Source organism: Nerophis lumbriciformis, linkage group LG38 (assembly GCF_033978685.3).
Source record: "Nerophis lumbriciformis linkage group LG38, RoL_Nlum_v2.1, whole genome shotgun sequence".
Taxonomy (NCBI): Eukaryota; Metazoa; Chordata; class Actinopteri; order Syngnathiformes; family Syngnathidae; genus Nerophis; species Nerophis lumbriciformis.
The window spans coordinates 13,922,312-13,941,611 of NC_084585.2; the positions used below are offsets into that span (position 1 = coordinate 13,922,312).

A 19,300-nucleotide genomic window follows, 5' to 3' on the forward strand; every position below is an offset into this window, starting at 1 on the left:
GCTGATGTGACAGACACTCTATTGATTGTGATTATATGACTGATGTGTCTCCAGTAAATTGGACGTGTCACTGCCGGACATCGACTACATCGAGATTCCAGCTTCGTGGTGGGACGTCGAAGCAGATAAGTCTCTTCTTATCGGGGTCCATAAACACGGTGAGCTCTCTGACTTTATTTTTTAAAGAACAATGTTTTTTTTTAATGGCACACGCTCGCTTGACCAGGCTACGAGCGATACCACGCCATGCGAGCCGATCCGGACTTGTGCTTTCTGGAGAGAGTCGGGATGCCTGATGTCACGGCGCTGTCTGTTGAGATGGGGGGAGGGGAGGCGTCTTCCGACATCACTGACAGGTAAGAGAACGCTATTAATTCTGGTTGTATTGTGTTGTGCTGGTTATACCACAAGGATCACTTTGCAGACTTCACCTTGTCCACCAAGTATCCCATCAGCAGCGTTAATCTCTCTCTCTGTTGTTTTTCAGCAGCACGGTCAAAACAGAAGACGCCAGTGAGAGCAGAGGAAACAAAGCTGATGGCGGAGATGTTTGCGACGAGAGCAGCAAGGTGAGAATTTTCCTCATGGCCGCCGCAAAAACCTGAGATTGACTTTATTGTTTTCTGTAGTCTAACATGGTGATCAGTGATGGAGGCTAAATCGTCCTCTCTTGTCCTAAATGCTTATGTTTGTCTTCCATGTTCAGGGAGAAGAGACCTGCTTTCGTACGGATGCCTCTGACAAGCCGGACAGCACTTTTCCCGGTGAGAGCTGTTTACCTGGCTGGTTGCTTTCCACTCTTTTTTTCCTGGAACAAAACCAAACACAAAAGCTCAATTTTTTTTTTTTATTGAAACAATTTTATCAATGTCATTGCTTCACAGACTCACACTTGTCAGCTGACCTGTGCGCCCAGGACGCCACTTTGGTCACAACAACGGCAGGGACGGGAACAGGGACCGGAGTGGCAGCCCTCCATGTGGTCCACGCCCGACCCCTGTGGCCCACGGGCCCCGCGTTGACGGCCCGCCTACGACGTCTAATCACCGCCTACCAGCGCTTCACGCTGCGCCGTGAGCCCCTGCTGAGGCCAGACTTCCTGCTTCACGACGGCATGGTGGGCATGGGGGTCGCTGCTCACGGACCCCACACTGAGGGGCCGCTAGCCTGGCATCTGGGGGAGGAGCTGAGGCGGTGCTCTGTGGCTGCCGCAGAGCAGGATGCTGTTTTTCTGGAGTGGCAGAGAAGGTCAGACTCCTGAAATGTTTACATTTTATTCAAGAATGTTACATAATCACAACAAGGGGAGGGGAATTAGATGACACATTTGTGTTGGTTAAAAATTTCAGGTTAAAACTTAGACAAGAAGTTGTTTTGTTACCTATCAGTCCTTTCATTCATCAAAATATCTATGATATGTCTCAGGTGGACTCGTCGAGAGCAAATGGACTTCTACCGCACAGTGTCGTCGTTTGGTGTGGTGTACGACCCCGAGAGGAAAGTCTTTGACTGGTCCCATTTTAGAGTTCTGGCCCGACTGGAAAGGAAGACGGACGAGAGTTTAGAGAGATACTTCAACTCCTTTGTCAACATGTGCAGGACAGCATGCAAGCTGCCCCCCAGGAAAGAAGAAGGTAGGATCTTGCATGTTTTTGGAACATACTGTAAGACTGCTTTGAAATAATTCATGGTTCCTGATGCATCTTAACAAAACTCATTATATCTTTGGATGGCAGAAAGGTTGGCATGATTATGTCATCAAGCCCAGCCAGGATCTTTGTGATTGGGCTTGCTCTGCATTAAAATGATTTAAAGGAAAATCAATTGTTGGAATTCAAACTGTAACATTTTCAGTTGAATTCAACCAATCCCAGTGAATGGTGTGCGGCCTGGTAAGCTTCTTGCGCATTTTAGCCAACTAGCGTCATTTTAAATGTGTCTCTGAGTGGCACTTAAACCCCGTGTTAACCGTCTAATCAATACGTGTTTGTTTCTTGTATAAAGTAATTAAGAACAGCAACATGAAACAATATATCAACTCTTTACTACTTAAACAGGACAATTGTCATCCTCCTATGTAGTTTAGACCAACTTCTGTTATTTTTTTTTTTTTTTACTTAACCCAAATGTATCCAGGGTAAGACAATTTAGAACAGGTTTTCATTTCCGATACTGACCTAGCTAGGAGTCAACATTTGGTAAATACGATTCACATTTTAGTGATGTTGACATGTGATGATAATCTGTCATCGTCTCACATTTACCAACAAAAATGTGCGCAATAGATCGCTCTCAACAGTTCACAAATGCTCTTCACGCGCGGGAGTATATGTGTTGGAACATGAATGTTTAAGATGGACAAACACTTTTCAAGAGTAAAACATACACGGAGAATGGCTGCAACTTGTGGACGATAAGAAAGCTTTTTGGTGTTGTTTATTTCTGTAATTATAATTACCGTATTTTCCACACTATAAGGCGCACCGGATTATAAAGCGCACCTTCAATGAATGGCCTACGGTATTTTAAAACTTTGTTCATATATAAGGCGCACCGCATTATAAGGCGCATAGAATAGACGCTACAGTAGAGGCTGGGGTTACTTTATGCATCCCGTAGTAGCGAGACCTGTTGTGGCTCAATATTGGTTCATATATAAGGTGCACCGGATTATAAGGCGCACTGTCAGCTTTTGAGAAAACTCGAGGTTTTTAGGTGCGTCTTATAGTGCGGAAAATACGGTAAATATCACTATTATTTGTTATTATAAATTACAACAGTATAGTAATTTGACAGAGATCTGAGTATGTGCTTTTACTGCCATATAGTGTCTACTTTTAAGTCTGTTTGATTAAAAAAAAAGGTAAAACATCAATACAGTTTTGTTTTCCTTTTTTAATCCTTTTGAGTTTGAAATTACAAATAACACTTAAACATTTGATAACAAATTCTGAAAATCACAAGTTGTTTCAATGTTATTTTATATATATTATATTTAAAAATTAGCTTCAAAAAAACTTTCTGAAAAAGCTATGACAAACAAACTAATGCATTTTTTTTAGGGCGCAATAATCATTCCTGGAAAAACTGATTTTTAATGGAGCTTGAAACAAACTTCAAGCCATCAGTGTCCTGCTGATGTCCCCCGTGTCTTTTGTGTACTGTTTAGGTTTGGTGGATCCCACAGTGCTGGTGGAGCCTCTGACAGAAGAGAGAGCAGCTCGAACTTTATACCGCATTGAGCTGCTTCGCAAAATCCGAGAGCAGGTGAAAGAACTTTGTGGACCCGCGCATCTCACTGAGAAGTGGAATTGCACTGAAAGGCGTGTTTCATCTTTGCAGGTTCTCCGCCACCCGTTACTCTCGGCCCGTCTCCAGCTGTGCCGCCCTTCCCTCTACCTTCCGGTTTGGTGGGAATCTGGCAAACACGATCGGGATCTCCTCATAGGCGCAGCCCGCCACGGCTTGAGCCGCACAGACTTCTACATCCTCAATGAACCCCAGCTGAGCTTTCTAGAGGCACACAGGAACTACGTGAGGGGGCGCTCTTCCCATCTTGTCCCTCAAAGTCATCACCACCATCCCGCCATCTCGTCCTCGCAGCAGCTGCCCGCCCCTCACTATTGCCTCTACGATTCCACACTCGGTCGCCACTCCCCTCAGCCTCCGGAATATCCACACCAGCATCACTCTGCGCCTCCGTCAGCTCCCTCTTCCACCTCTTCTTCCTCTTCAGCTCACCTCCATCCTCCTCCACCGCCATTGGACACCCACGAGGCGGCCTCGCCAGGCCTGGGAATAGTTTCGGGTTCTCGCGGAGATTTCCTCGACTGTCCTCCTTTGGATGAGAGCCTGGATCTGGGCTCGCTGCAGCACGACACAATGGCAGCAGATGCTCTGCATGGAGGGAAAGCTTCCAAAGACGCCCTCAACGGTTTCCCTTTCAACTCGGCCACAGGGGGTCAAAGCATGCTCAACTCCTATGGAGTGGGAGGAGCGGACCTTCACTCCAAATTGAGGAGTGACGTGCTGGTTGGTGAGCAAGGCTCATCCGAAGAAACGGGGCTGTTGGCACCGTCAGTGGAGCTGGGCCAGTTGCAGGTATCAATGCTTACTCGTAGCTGCATGCTTTTCTGTCTATCTTTAAATGGCATGCCGTTGAATCAGACCAAATGGATGCAGGCTCCCTGGGATGGGACGGATCACTCCAGTCCAGCTCACCATATGTTCAACGAATCCGACCCCATCCTCGGTCCGTCCACACTGGAGACAGGCTTCCTGGAGGAGGAGGACGAGGAGGCTCCCAGGGCAGACGAGGGAGGGGACAGTGGTGGAACACTTGAAGATTGTCTGGGCCTCCCTCCCTCATCCTCACCCTCTCACCCCTCAGCTGCAGACTCTGTGGAATCTTCCAGCTACATGCTCTTCAAGGTTTGTGTGACACGCTGGTTGGCGTGCACTCCTTTTGACATGACCGTGTCTTGTTTTCTCACTCTACTAGGACATCGGCGTGAGTGAAGAACCTGGAGTGGATCAGAACGATCTGACGGCAAGCCCGCTGCCAGCCTATATCCCTCCTACCCCACTCTCTCTACCTGACATCAGTGATCATGAGCCTGAGGGCGAGCTTTCTGTGGAGGAGGGGGACGGTCAAGAGGGAGGAGTTGGCTTCAAACTTGACACCAAGAAAGAAAAAGACGTCCGGGAAAAAGAAGAAATTCTAGAAGAGGAAGAATCAGATCAAGGTATCAGTAAATTAACAACATCAAGATGAGAATACATTATCTATATTTATTATGTGGGACAATGCACATAAATGTAATGTAATGTAAACGTGCCAGATTGTAGTCTTTCCATTTTTATTTCCATTTACAGTCCCCGGCAGGTAAATGGCCGTACAACAAAAGCCATTAAAAAATGTGTACATGAAAGTTAGACAACACCAACATCAGACGTCATAAAAATACAATAAAATGCACATACTCACATATAATAATAATACATTTTAATAACATATAATAATGTGAAATGGGATAAGGAACAAGTTATTAGATTTTGGCGGTGATCTGAATAATTTCTATGACATTCACTTACGTTTACTTTACGAGGCTGTGTTTGTATTTTTAAAGCAGGGTTTTTTTTTAACTTTTTGACCTCGTGCCCAACTTTTCCACTATTGAGGGGCCCGGGACCCACTCAAATATTAACACTGAATTAATAATCTTATTCTTGATTTTAATCGCATTCCAAAAAATTATATCTTACTTACTTACAGTTTACAACCTTTTGAAATGTTATGAAACCATATGTTAAACACAAAGATAATTTAACAAACACATAAACCTACAGCATAGGTCACGCTGATTAGAAAAATAAGTAGAACCAAATATATTAAATAAGAAGGGACTCATAAATAACTGACGGAAATTTAATTTACATACAATACTGTTGTGCTAAAATAAATTAAATAAACTAGTAATGCATATGTTTCTCAACTCAACTGTCAATAAAATTAAAGTATAAATGAAAATAGAGTTTCACCACTTTAGTCATGATTTTTGCACTTAAGAAACATCTCTATAAATTTAGCTCCAGACTTCTTCTGTTTGTTTGATATTGTCATTACTGCCACAAGTGGTGGAAAAGTGTATTACAACTGAGTATCGCTGCGGCCCATATTGACCACAGATATTTTTGGGTAGCCCACCAGTGGGCCCTGGCTCCATGGATAATTAAGAAACACTAATCTCGAGGACCTGCCTCCACTCACAGAGACAAAGAGAGTGAATGACTGACAAGAGGCTTCACTCTGTTTATTTAATTCCGCTATAGAACAGACACGCCCAGCTGCTGACACCGTTGTAAAGAGTGAATCATCTTGCAGCCTGTTTGGATGCGACAGGCAAACAAAACAAAACAAAAAAAAGACATGACCGTTTCATTTATCCTTTGATAAATACCTCCTCCAAGACATTTGGTGGGGTTTGTTTGTTCGTTAGCAACAGGTCAAAAAGGTATGCGTAGATTTTGATGAAACTTTCAGAAAATCTCAGAACAAGGAATGATTAGATTTTGGGGCTGATTCAGATCAACATCTGGATTCAGGATTATGTTAAGGGTTCTTTACTATTTGGAGATAGGGCCTGAGACTTGTCTGCACGTTCTGAGTTTTTTATTGTTTATGATTAGGACGCAGTACCATTATGTTACTCCAGTCTTAGGGGCCATTTGTCTTTTTGGAGCCTGAAAACACAAACATTTATTTTAGTATCACAATGGACCTTTTTGGTTTGTTATGTGTTTTGTGTTACATAATACAGCATTTTTGCACGACTGTGAACACAGAAGTGTTGGGAATGGTTTAGTTCAGTGATTCTCAAATTGTGGTATGTGTCTATGAATGTTCTCATTCATCCAAGTCATTGTCATCTCAGGGCATTCAATCGATCGCAACTGGACTGTTTGGTTTGTCTTAGTAAACGTTTCGCCGCTCATCACAGTAGGCTTCTTCAGTTTGTTTTTATAGACTTAGATTGGTCAGATCTAGTCCTACTTCTAAGACAAACCAAACAGTCCAGTTGCGATCAACTGACCGCCCTAAGATTGAATTGTGGTACATATACGACTAATGGTACGACGGTTTCATCTACTACCGTATTTTTCGGACTATAAATCGCTCTGGAGTATAAGTCGCACAGGCCGAAAATGCATAATAAAAAAGGAAAAAAACATATATAAGTCGCATTTTTTGGGGAAATTTATTTGATAAAACCCAACACCAAGAATAGACATTTGAAAGGCAATTTAAAATAAATAAAGAATAGTGAACAACAGGCTGAATAAGAGTACGTTATATGACGCATAAATAACCAACTGAGAACGTGCCTGGTATGTTAACGTAACATTATGTTAAGAGTCATTCAAATAACTATAACATATAGAACATGCTATACGTTTACCAAACAATCTGTCACTCCTAATCGCTAAATTCGATGAAATCTTATATGTCTCGTCTCTTACGTGAATGAGCTAAATAATATTATTTGATATTTTACGGTAATGTGTTAATAATTTCACACATAAGTCGCTCCTGAGTATAAGTCGCACCCCCGGCCAAACTATGAAAAAAAACTGCGACTAATAGTCCGAAAAATACGGTAGTATGCCAAATAATCACTTGATTAAAGTACAGTGTTTTATTTTTCCTGTATTCAAACACAGTTTTATAGTTCAAACTGCTTGTAGTGTAACAGTGGCCATAAATATTAAATATACTTGTTTTTAATGAATACTTCGGCCTACTACTTTACTGCATTTTAATGTTGGTCATTATGGTGGTGCTTGGAGAGCCAAGTTTTTTCTGAGGTGGTATTTAATGAAAACCGTTTGAGAACCCCTGGTTTAGTTTATTTGAAACATGAGTCACAGAGTTACATTGAAGTATCAAATGATTACAATCGCAGAGTTCAAATGTCTGAAAAGGAGTACGAAGAAGCAGAGCTTGTTTAATCCTGCCTAGAGGTGGGAATCTTTGGGCACATCATGTTTCGATTACAATTATTGGGTTGACGATTCGCGTATGGGAATGTTTTTTAGTTATTTATTTATTTTTTGTCCTTAAGAAATACAATCATGTGTGCTTACGGACTGTATCCCTGCAGACTGTATTGATCTATTTTGATATATAATGTAGGAACCAGAAATATTAATAACAGAAAGAAACAACCCTTTTGTGCGAATGAGTGTAAATGAGGGAGGGAGGTTTTTTGGGTTGGTGCACTAATTGTAAGTGTATCTTGTGTTTTTTATGTTGATTTTTTTTTATTTTATTTCTTGTGCGGCCCGGTACCAATTGATCCACGGACCGGTACCGGGCCGCAGCCCGGTGGTTGGAGACCACTGATTTAAACAACTTAGTAAGAAGCAGAAGAAAAACAATCAATCATGGATGACAAAAAGACTGAAAAATGTTTGCAACAAGAAGAATAAATTATATAGAACATTTATAACACAAAGATCTACAGACGCAGAAAACAAGTACAAAACATATAAGAACAAGCTAACTAGCATACTACAAACACGTAGGACATTTTTTTACAGTCACTTATTGGACCGGAACAAAAACAACATGAGAGCAACATGGGACATCCTAAATAGCATTATTAAAAATGGTGCTAAAAACATACTTCTCAGGTGGAAATGTAAACGATGATATAATGAACGAAGTAGTTGAAACCTTCAATAAGTACTTTGTGAACATTGACTAAATCTGGAGAAAAAGATTCCTTATCCTGAGTCAGTTGAGGACTTGAATGACACTGCAGACATAAATCCCCACTCGCAGTTCCTCAATCAATATTGTGAAAAATTTTAATCCAAGACCTCAACTGATTGTAACTGAATTGAAATGGAAACGATAAAAAAGTTTATTACAGAGATTTCAGAACTTTAACGTATTTCAGCAACCAATCATTTCAAACAGGCAAATTCCCAGATAAAATTAAAATGACAAAAGTCTTACCAATTAATAAGACTGGAGACAAACACCAGTTTACAAACTACAGACCCGTTTCTGTACTTCCACAATCTACTAAAATGATTGAAACATTGGACACATTCATAAATAAAAATGAAACACTCAGACAACTAATACAATACAGAGCCAACATAGCAAAAATGTACTGCTACAGTGTTTATGGACTTAACAAAAGCATTTAACACAATCATAATATCTTAATAAACAAATTAGAATGGTATGGAATAAGAGGGTTGGTTTTGAACTGGGTAAGAAGCTACTTAACCAACAGGAAGCAATACGTGAAGCTAGGCGAACACACATCTACAGAGCTGAAAATATCTTGTGGCGTACCTCAGGGATCAATACTCGGACCAAAATTGTTCAATCTTTATATAAATCACATTTGTAAAGTTACAAAGGACTGAAAGGTACTATTATTTAAGATGATACACCTGTGTTTTGTTCAGCAGAGAACACACAGAAGCTAATACAAATATTAACTGAAGAAATGAACAAATTAAAAAGATGGTTTGACAAAAACTCTTTGAATCTCAGTAAAACTAAAATAATGCTATTATGTAACAGCAGAAGGGGAAAGTCAAACACAAATACAGATAGACCGAGTAGATATTGAAAGGATAAAAAGTAACACATTTTTGAGTGTAATAGTAGATGATAAAATTAACTGGAAACCTCATGTAAAAAATATACAACTTAAAGTAGCAAGAAACATGTCAATAATGAATAAAGCAAAATATATTCTGGACCGAAAATCACTCCATATTCTCGCTAGTGTTACCATATCTGAGTTATTGCGTATAAATATGGGGAAACAACTACAAACATGCACTTCATTCACTAACGGTGTTACAAAAAAGATCAATTAGAATAGTACATAATGTTGGATATAAAGAGCATACAAACACTTTATTTATTGAATCAAAAATATTGAAATTCAATGACTTGGTTCATTTGCAAACAGCTAAAATTATGTACAAAACAAACTGTAACCTGCTCCCCAATAATGTACAACAAAAGAGGAGATATATAACCTTAGAGGAAAATCTAATTTACCCGTATTTGTCGGACTATAAGTCGCAGTTTTTTTCATAGTTTGGCCGGGGGTGCGACTTATACTCAGAGCGACTTATGTGTGAAATTATTAACACATTACCGTAAAATATAAAATAATATTATTTAGCTCATTCACGTAAGAGACTAGACGTATAAGATTTCATCGGATTTAGCGATTAGGAGTGACAGATTGTTTGGTAAATGTATAGCATGTTCTATAAGTTATAGTTATTTGAATTATATTCTTGGTGTTGGGTTTTATCAAATACATTTCCCCAAAAGATCCGATTTATACTCCAGTGCGACTTATATATGTTTTTTTCCTTCTTTATTATGCATTTTCGGCCGGTGCGACTTATACTCCGGAGGGACTTATACTCCGAAAAATACGGTAAAACATTTGTGTGCACATACAACACTTAAAACCTTTAACATATTCGTATGTGGGATTACATTATGGAATGGATTAAACAAGGAAATCAAACAAAGCACCAATATGACTCAGTTTAAGAGACTGTTCAAACTATAAATGTTCACAAAGTACAAAGAAAACAATTATGAACATTTTGAACCTTTTTTTAAAAACAATACATGAGATAATGATTATTAATGCATTTAATATTTGTTTACTTACCTTTGGTATATGTATTTATTTTTAATTTATTCACTGTTCTGTTACAAACATACAACAAGGAAATCAAATACAGTTGCTATGAAAAGGGTAGGATTAAATAAGCTTTGCTTCTTCCTACTCCTTTTCGGACATGCTGTAATGAACTGGAAATATGTGATGTATTACATTGTATCGTATGCATGTTCGAAAAAAACTGGAACTGAACTTTTTCATGGCTCAGTAATTACTAATAATTAGTTTACTTCCTATGTGTACCCTACACATTTTGTAATAGGTAAAGAAAGGGATACAAATGTGTAATAGTGAAGTAATAGTTTGTTGAAACAATACAGTGATTGAAACAAATAACATAAGCAAAGGAGTACAACTAAGGTAAACATATTATGATTAACAGATAAATACAACGTTGTTGTCTTTTCTGTTAACAAATTGTTGTTTATGTATGCCATTCATGCTCTCAGGTGTGGAACAACATTTGGGATCTATGCGTCTACCTACTGTTTTGCCAAACATGGACATGGCTGACCCAGAACCTGCTTTGAGAGAACAGGAGGATGCGATCCAAGTGTGTCAAAACCTCCAGCAGAACTTTGAGCGGGGCGACAATAAAGAGGGCAACGTTCTCCCTTATCTTGGAAAGCTGGAGCAGGAAGGGCGTCTCATGTGTCCTATTGAGGAGGTGGACACATTAATGTTGTATCAGACCGCTGAAGAGGAGGAGACCATAGCAAACTCTATCGACTCTGAAGCCTTGATGGCGGACGAACCTGGAGAGTTCCTCCAAGATGAAGGGATGGCAGAAGGCTCCAGAGACAATGGTCCGCTGGTGAACAGAGATCCTGCAGATCAAGTGGACAAGATCTCCCGGGGTCACATGGATCAGTATTCCTTGATTGATGGTGCTGGAGTCAAGGTGGAAGAGGTTCAGAATTGTAACGATGAATATCAGAACTTATCTGAGGATTGCAGACAGAATAACAAATTGGACCAAAGTGACAATGATGCTCGTTTGCCTGCCGCTAACCAATGCTCCACTCGGTCAGAAAGCCACATTGCGGAGAAAGACCAGCAGCTCCCAGTCAAACTGGAGGAGACCAAGACAGAAGATGAAGTTATTTTCCCTCAAATTAGTTTGGTTAAGCCTGAAGATGTTGAAATTAAAGCTGAGAGGTTAGACCCACCCCTCAAAGCAGAAACCCTGGAGTCCTTTCCCATCAAGACAGAAAGCTCCGCCATTAAACAGGAAGCTCTTTTGCTGACGACCGCCACAAAACTGGACATCTGCGAGGTCAAACCTGAGGACAAGTCAGAGCCGTTGGAGTTCAGCGCCCCACCCACCGGCAAAGCTGAGACCGGGCAGGAAGTTTTAGAGGCCGACAGCACGGTACCGACGTCGAAACTGGAGCAGGTCGACGAGCTGGTAGAAGCATCTGAGACGCTAGAGGTGAAAGGCCAGGTGAAAGAGGAGAGGTCCAACTCACCAGGTAGGAAAGGAGCTCAAAATTATGTTAAAAGTTATGATTATCGCTGAGGATGATCCTGTCATATCTTCCAGTGCCGGGGGTGGAAGACTTTGCAGGAAGTCCCAGGTTCACTGCTTCTTTTTCTACATGTGAGCTCCCTGACAGCCTCAATGACATCAGGGAGCCCACCATCGCCCAGCTCTTACAGGAGAAAGCTCTTTACTCGTACTCCGATTGGCCTAAGGTAGCTCTTTCACTTTATCAGTTACACCGCTGGAACGTTAGTTAAGTTAAAGTTAAAGTACCAATGATTGTCACACACACACTAGCTAGTACTCCTACTTACGCTTGGGCTGATCAAATAATCTAACGATGAATGAAAATGAACTCAAGGACTTTGCCGTCATCGATGAATTGCCATGATTGTGTGTTTTTTTTTTTTCCTCTCTTGTTTTCAAACATTGGTAAAAAAAAAAGGGTTCACTATGTGCATCGCTCCCGGCACCTGCACGCTTTTATTGAATAGCAGAATTAAATGAACACAGTAAATCCTCTTGTCAATCATCCACAATCTTTGTCTCTGCACGGACAGAGAGACTCGCTCGTAGGGATGTAACAATAAACTGTATTAATCATAACAATGGTAAAACTCCCGACAATTAAAATGATGGTTTTAAATTAAAATGATCAAAAAAAAGTGTTTGATAACTACAATTTGATAAACTCACGGACCGACTGGCACGACTTTGTTAGCTTAAGCGCTAACATGACTACAAGAAACAATAACGTCTTTCCCCATTAAAAAACGACATACCTCAATCTAAACTTATATAAACACATCACTGTCTGAGCAACTAATATATTAAATTCTGCACATTGAACCTATAAACAGCGCGCTCTTAGAACAGAATAATCGTTCTATACTCCCAAGAAATACGAGACGGAAAAGTGTTATCACGGTGCGTTCAAGAACCGCTGAACAAAGTAGGAACCCACAATGACCGCTAGAACACTATGTAAGTGAAGCATTATAAACACAAAGCATGAAAAATACTAAGATTTTCAACAGCATGTCTATTTATTTTAGGCATTTCAAAAAATATTTAGGTCAAAAGATTTCAGTGTGTGTGTATAAACACTTTTTCAGCACATTCAACAATACTGCGATAGTAATAACCGTGATAATTTTGGTCACAATAACCGTGATATGAATTTTTTATATTGTTACATCCCTATTGCAAAGCCAAATGTGCAGTGTGGGAATATTTTGGGTTGTCAAAAAGGGATGGACTTGTCAGTATGCCCAATTTGTTGGAATGTGATGGCAACAAAAAACTGCACTACAAGATGTCAATATTTATTAAAGTGCAATTTTTGCTAACAGAGATTGAATCCATTTTATTTTTGTTTGTTTACTTATTTAGGGTAATCAAAATTTATTGACCCCCCATTACACTGGTTAAAAATAACAGATGAGAAATCAGTTTATTGCGTTTAAAAGGAATGCTTGCATCATTGTTATTATGTATGAAGGTTACACTAGTGCTTAATTTGGTTTGAAAATTATACTGACAATAATATTGTTTATCGGCGATACTTTCTGGGACATTATATTAACTACTAACCTTTCAATGCGATCTCCTCCTCCATCTTCTATCATGAATCAATGGACTCCGACTTAAACAAGTTGAAAAACTTATTCGGGTATTACCATTTAGTGGTCAATTGTACGGAATATGTATTTCACTGTGCAATCTACTAATAAAAGTTTCAATCAATCAATCAATCAATTCTCGCAGGACCGTGTGATCATCAACCGCCTGGACAGCATCTGCCACGCCATCCTGAAGGGCAAGTGGCCTTCCTCCAGTGACCAATACGACTCTCCGACCTCTTTGGCCGCCAGCAACTTAGCCCAGCAACACTTGCAGCGCTCAGGCTTCCTGACCAACGTGCCGGGCCAGGCCAGGATACAGCAGGCCAACCCAGGACTGGCCTTTTCCATCTCCCCAACTCTGATGAGACTCCCCAAGGTAAACAATGATATAAGGAATGACATGTGTGTCCATCGTTTATCTCTGTTCTCTCATGTCATGGTTCACGTGTGCGTTGGCCTGCCATCTTTAGCTTAAGCTATTGTAAAAAGTAATTTTTACCCCATTGATTTGGTGCTTGATCAGACTGTGATCAAAGATCATGTGCCTCAGTGCTAAACGAGTGAGAGTTGATGTTTTTAGTAGCTTTCACAAGCTTACAAGGAACCAGAAATAAAGGTGAGGCTGTGTGTTGTCATGTGTATGTTTTAACAAAAACGTCATTGCTGTCCACCCCTCACCCACCTTGTCCACCCTGACAGTACGTGCCGCGGGGCGGCGGGCGCGGAGCTTGGCGCCTCACCTCCCTCCCTCTCTTGCAGGAGAGACTCGTGGCCCCTCCCTACCTCCCGGAGATCAAACGATCCGGAGGTCGGAGGTCATTTGACTATGAAGCGGTGGCGGCCGCCGCTAAGGTCTTAGCTGGCAAGACAGCATCAAGCAGTGTCTCTTCTTCAGGCGGTGGCGACTCTCACCGCGCCATGTTAATTAACGGTTGGCAGGAAGCCGCCATTGACCTCAGCAAGTCGCCGGGAGACGTGAGCGCCGGGTCCGCTGAAGGTGCGGCTGCGCCTGGAATGGGCCAGCGCGGCGCTCACAAGCTGCCCCCGCCGCCTCCCATCACAGCCCCCCTAGCGGGCCAGGCAGCAATCGACATGGCGGGAATCCTGCAGGCCGGACTCATCCATCCTGTGACGGGACAAATAGTCAACGGCAGCCTGAGGGGAGACGACTCCCTGAGGAGAAGGAGGGGCAGGAGAAGAAATGTGGAGGCGCTTTATTCCGAGTTCACCAAGGCCAGGCTGCATTTACCAGACACCACACAGGTCAGCCGTTCTCTAAGTCTACAACTATATATGTGTATTTATCTATATCTGTCTGTCTGTCTGTCTAAAGCTGGTCATACTGTATAATAACACACATATTATATTATACAAAAGTTGATTAATAATCAATAAATAAACAATAAATAACTCAGTATTCATTTTTTTATTAAAATATTTAAAAAATTAAAATAATAAATAAAAACTACAATATAAATAAGAATATAACATTTTCAAATTAGATTTAAAATAAGAATATATGTATCTGAATGTATATACGTCAAACAGTGTATATACAGGTGAAACTCGAAAAATCGTGCAAAAGTACATTCATGTCAGCAATTCAACTTCAAATGTGAAACTAGTATGTGATATGAACTAATTACATGCAAAGTGAGATTTGTCAAGCCGTTTTTGTAATACTTTTGAAAACAATTTTTGAAAACCCCAAGTTTTCTGAGATTTTCAATTCAAGGTTTTTTATAAGCTGTAAGCCATAATCATTAAAAAATGATATCAAAGGAATGCTTGAAATATCTTGATTTGCATATTATGAGCTTATGTCATATATCAGTACCACCTTGTAAAATTGCTGGAATAAACAAACCTTTTATTTAATTTTTTATGAATTTCACCTGTACACTATATATAGGTGCATTCTATAAAATACGATATTGTGCAAAAGATAATTAAGTTCAAAAATGTAATTTAGATGAAGAGAACAAAGCTTCAGAAAGTTTTTGCAGTTCTTGCTGATAAGAAAACCAAACAGTTTTTGACCTTTTTAATTCATACGATTGTAAATTTTGGAATGATCAAAATTAGGGCTGGAACAATTAATTGATTAAATTCATTCATTCGATTAAGAAAAAAGCTTCAATTTATATTCTGTTGCCTTGATTAGTTATCTAAAGAGTGTAACTAATGCAAAGTCATAAAATTTGAACATCATAGTTTCCAGTGGTGTGTGGGTGCCGGCCAACAGTGGAGTTCTTTTTTTTTCTTATTTGTTTGACTGCACACATGTTAAAAGTGCAATTTCAATGGCGATGATGTGCATTTATTAGAAATAAATTATGACCATGGCAAGCAAAAAAGATTTATGTATAAAATTTTATTATTCATTGAATATACAGTATGTAACTTTATATATAAATAAACATTGATTGATTGATTGATTGTCATTGCACTTAAAAAGTACAACAACATTTGTTTTTATTAGTACAACCTGTCAAAGGACAGACATATTGTATACAGGGGTAGACAGAACAGGAAGACTGTCAGGATCCCACCAAGCGGCGACCCTTCAAAAAGGACGGTAAAGGTAAAACTTGGGGGGGAAATGGAGGAAAAAAAGCAACTCCCAGCTTTTATTAGGGGGGGCTCAGTTTGAGACCAGCAAAAAATGTCAAGAAACACAAGCACATAATACGACATACAAAACTCGAAACGGCGAAGGCGTAAAATGGGGGTTGGCTGTATGTGTGCGTATCGGTATTGTAGTAGTCCATGGGTGCATGTGTGTCCATAAGCCTGGAAGTTGTTCCAATCGGCGTCACAATCTTTTGCCTCATCGTGCAAAGTAACATGAATGATAAATGATAAATGGGTTATACTTGTATAGCGCTTTTCTACCTTCAAGGTACTCAAAGCGCTTTGACAGTATTTCCAACATCGCGCTGGTTGCTATTGAGGTGCCCGAGCTTTAGTCCAACAAAGTCAAAAACATCCCGGGCATCTTTGAAGGAAATGGGGAAGGGATTTTAGAGCGTCTTTTGCTGCAAAGGTCCCACTGGGTGTGCTTACAGCATAACCGTGCAAAGGGAGCGGAATTGTAGATAAGGATTGTTTTGGTTACGCCGAGCAGACGCATTTCAATGGTTTGTCTGCTCTAGTTGTCTGTTCTGGTTCTAAAATTGATCATAATTTGCCTTCAACTTTAACATTTCTATTTATCTACAGAGTCGCGTGGAGGTGATCAGCCACTCCTGTGTCTCCTCCTCCACCTCGTCACCTTCCCCCTCGTCCTCAGAGCGCCCTGCCGCCCCTCTTACGCCGTCCTCCTCATCTACGCCCACGCCCACGCAGACGCCCCCCCAGCCAGATACGGCGACCATTGAGCGAGAGGCATCCGGCAAAGGTTTGATGGAGTGGCTGAGACAGAAACCAGGATACAGTTTGGAACTGCCTTTTACTCACGTGAGTGTTGATCCTTGAAGGATATGAATAATGATGCTAGAAGAAGAACAAAGTAATCATAAATACTGTATCACATCAAGGGCATTAAACGGAAATAAATATAAATAACATCCACGCTGCATCTCTTTAGGTGGGAGCAGGGGTCTTACACGGTCTGGTGGAGCGTCCCAAGCAGAGGAGGCATCGCTGCAAAGACCCCACCAAGCTAGACGTCAACACCTTAACAGGGGATGAGCGTGTTCCCGTGGTGCACCGCGGCACTGGACGCAGGGTACGCTTGTTTTTTTTGCCTTTTGGGCCCACTTTGCACTTAAAGTCTGGCACGTTTGGCTCGTCAAGGACTTCTCAAATACTCACGGCTAGGTGTCACGGGGGTCATGTGTGACAGGCATCATTAATGCTTTAACAATACGCAAGCCTCCAGCTCGGTGGCAGCAGATTGCAAACTAATCCAAGATTTCAACTGAAAGAAGGAATCAGTAATGAAAAAACTAGTTAGTCTTGCCATTTGACCATCGTTCCTGTCTCGCAGCTGGGGGGCGCCATGGCGCCAGCCATCAAAGAGCTGTCCAGGTGGTTGGATGCTAACTCGGAATACTTTGTGGCTCCGGACTGGTCTGATGTCGTCAAACATTCTGTGAGTACAGGAGATGTTTCTGCTAAGGTGGCGTCACGCTGCATTTTTAAGATGCTTGCCCTCTCTTCCTCTAGGGCTTCCTTCCAGAGGGAAAGTTCTCCCGGATCTTGACAGAACCAGTCAGCAGGGACACCGCCTCCCGGCGACGTGGACGCCGTCCTCGCAGCGAGATGCCCAAACCCCTCCTGGCTGATTCCTCGCCCTCCGGCCTCGGGCCCCCGCTCTTCATGAATGGCGGGTTAATCGGCAGCATGGACTCAATGGTGGCCATGCAGAACCTCCGCGGGAGTATTCCTGGAATCCCAATCTCTGGAATCATGGCGGCTGGGTTCCCTCACGTTTTCCCTACGGCGGTTTCAGCCGGAGGTGGCGGAACATCGGCGGAGGACGCCAAGAACGGCTTGAGTATGTTGCCCATGATGCTGCACGGCATCCCACCCCCCCACGGGGCCTTGTTTGGTGTGGGCGCCATGATGACGCACACGCCCCCTCCCCTCCACGCCAGCCACTCGCCCTCCTCCTCTTCCTCCTCTTCGCTGTTAGCCACAAAGGTCACCTCCACGATTGCGCCTATCACGTCAGAGGCGGGCGGCCTCACGTCCACTACGCCGTCGGAGGGCAGTGAGAAGAAGTGTCGCCGTGACGACAAAGCGGGAGAAGCCGAGACTGCGGCCGCTGTCGTCACCTCCACCAGCAGGGGGCATCCCAGCGGCCATCTTAGCTTCAACCCCTTCCTAATCCCTGGCATGTCTCACGGCCTCCTGTACCCCCACATGTTCCTGCCCCACGGAGGCATTGTGGCGCTTCCCGCCATGCCTCCTGGCGCCACGGACACCTCCCCGGGAAGTCCCAAGAGGAGGCGCAAGAGAGACCGGGAGGAAGCGGTGCACCAGGAGGAGGAAGTGGAGGCGGCGGAAGAGCAGCCGACCAACCAGAGTGAAAGTACAATCAAAGAGGAGGACCCTCCCCTCCCTGAGAACGGAGGGGCGGGGCCTACTGAGCCACTTCAAGCAGACTGCCATCAGCATGCTGAGGAAGAATAGGAAACAAGAAAGAGTGTACAGTTTGTCGTGTCCTTCAGTCCTTTTATTATGATTATTATTATTGATAACGTCCTCACATTTATACACTAAGACCCCACCCACCATCTCCCATTACCAGAAGACTGACGGTCAAACAGGAGAGCTCTTTGTCTTTTTTATTTTTTATTTTTTGTGTGTGCAATGCTCCAAATTCCTCACATGTAGTGCCCTCTGGCGGCCGTTGACTGAAATCCACTTTCTGGTCACATGGCCATGTGACACCACCTGCAGGAAACGTCAAACAACAAAAAAAAGCTGATCACAATCCTAACCTTTGCTCTATTTTAGGCCTCTTCATTTGTAGTTCTTAATAAAGAGACACAACGTCACTTTGAGAAAGGTGAAGAACTGAGTGCGGCGTGCAGGGGGCAACGTTTTAATTTGACATGATGCAGCAAACATGGACAATTAACTGTCGCATTACCTCGTGTGTGTTGTCAGAAGGAACACTACCAGAGTGTGTCCCTTCCTTTGTGTCAACAGTCTACATGTAGTGCTGTATATTGCTTTTTTACTTTATTGGATTCCTTTTTCATTGGATGAGGAAACTTGATGTGTGTGTTCGTCATAACAGGAAGTACTGTAAAAAAAAAAAAAATTTGCTGGTCAGCAAAACAGGGTCACTTTGTTTTTGGGTTTGTTTTCGTACATGAAAACGTTTTTGCACAGCGTCTTTTTTTTGAATGTCAACCACTCTGTGTTTGTATGTGTGCGTGTGTATGTGTGTCGTCCTTACAGGTCACTTTTTTCTTAGCTGTTGCCTTGTCACACTTTGT

At 41.9% G+C, this 19,300-nt stretch overlaps 1 protein-coding gene across 9 annotated transcripts in view; it reads left to right on the plus strand.

Annotated features, from left to right (window-relative positions):
* The window catches only part of chd6 (chromodomain helicase DNA binding protein 6), a 130,713-nt gene that overhangs the window by 109,809 nt on the left and 1,604 nt on the right, over positions 1-19,300 (plus strand). For 2 of the 9 annotated variants that reach the window (XM_061932456.1, XM_061932457.2), the window contains exons 28-45: positions 55-158; positions 227-356; positions 488-569; positions 707-764; positions 885-1,248; positions 1,426-1,634; positions 3,170-3,267; positions 3,343-4,101; positions 4,168-4,431; positions 4,502-4,745; positions 10,688-11,710; positions 11,782-11,933; positions 13,489-13,722; positions 14,046-14,609; positions 16,569-16,805; positions 16,936-17,076; positions 17,338-17,442; positions 17,517-19,300. The exon at positions 17,517-19,300 is cut by the window's right edge. In XM_061932456.1, the coding sequence (XP_061788440.1) occupies positions 55-158; positions 227-356; positions 488-569; positions 707-764; positions 885-1,248; positions 1,426-1,634; positions 3,170-3,267; positions 3,343-4,101; positions 4,168-4,431; positions 4,502-4,745; positions 10,688-11,710; positions 11,782-11,933; positions 13,489-13,722; positions 14,046-14,609; positions 16,569-16,805; positions 16,936-17,076; positions 17,338-17,442; positions 17,517-18,485 (5,737 nt within the window). In that variant the 3' untranslated portion in view covers positions 18,486-19,300. The remainder of the gene's footprint in view (positions 1-54; positions 159-226; positions 357-487; positions 570-706; positions 765-884; positions 1,249-1,425; positions 1,635-3,169; positions 3,268-3,342; positions 4,102-4,167; positions 4,432-4,501; positions 4,746-10,687; positions 11,711-11,781; positions 11,934-13,488; positions 13,723-14,045; positions 14,610-16,568; positions 16,806-16,935; positions 17,077-17,337; positions 17,443-17,516) is intronic. The other 7 variants (XM_061932458.1, XM_061932459.2, XM_061932461.1 and 4 more) reach the window with 5 other exon arrangements.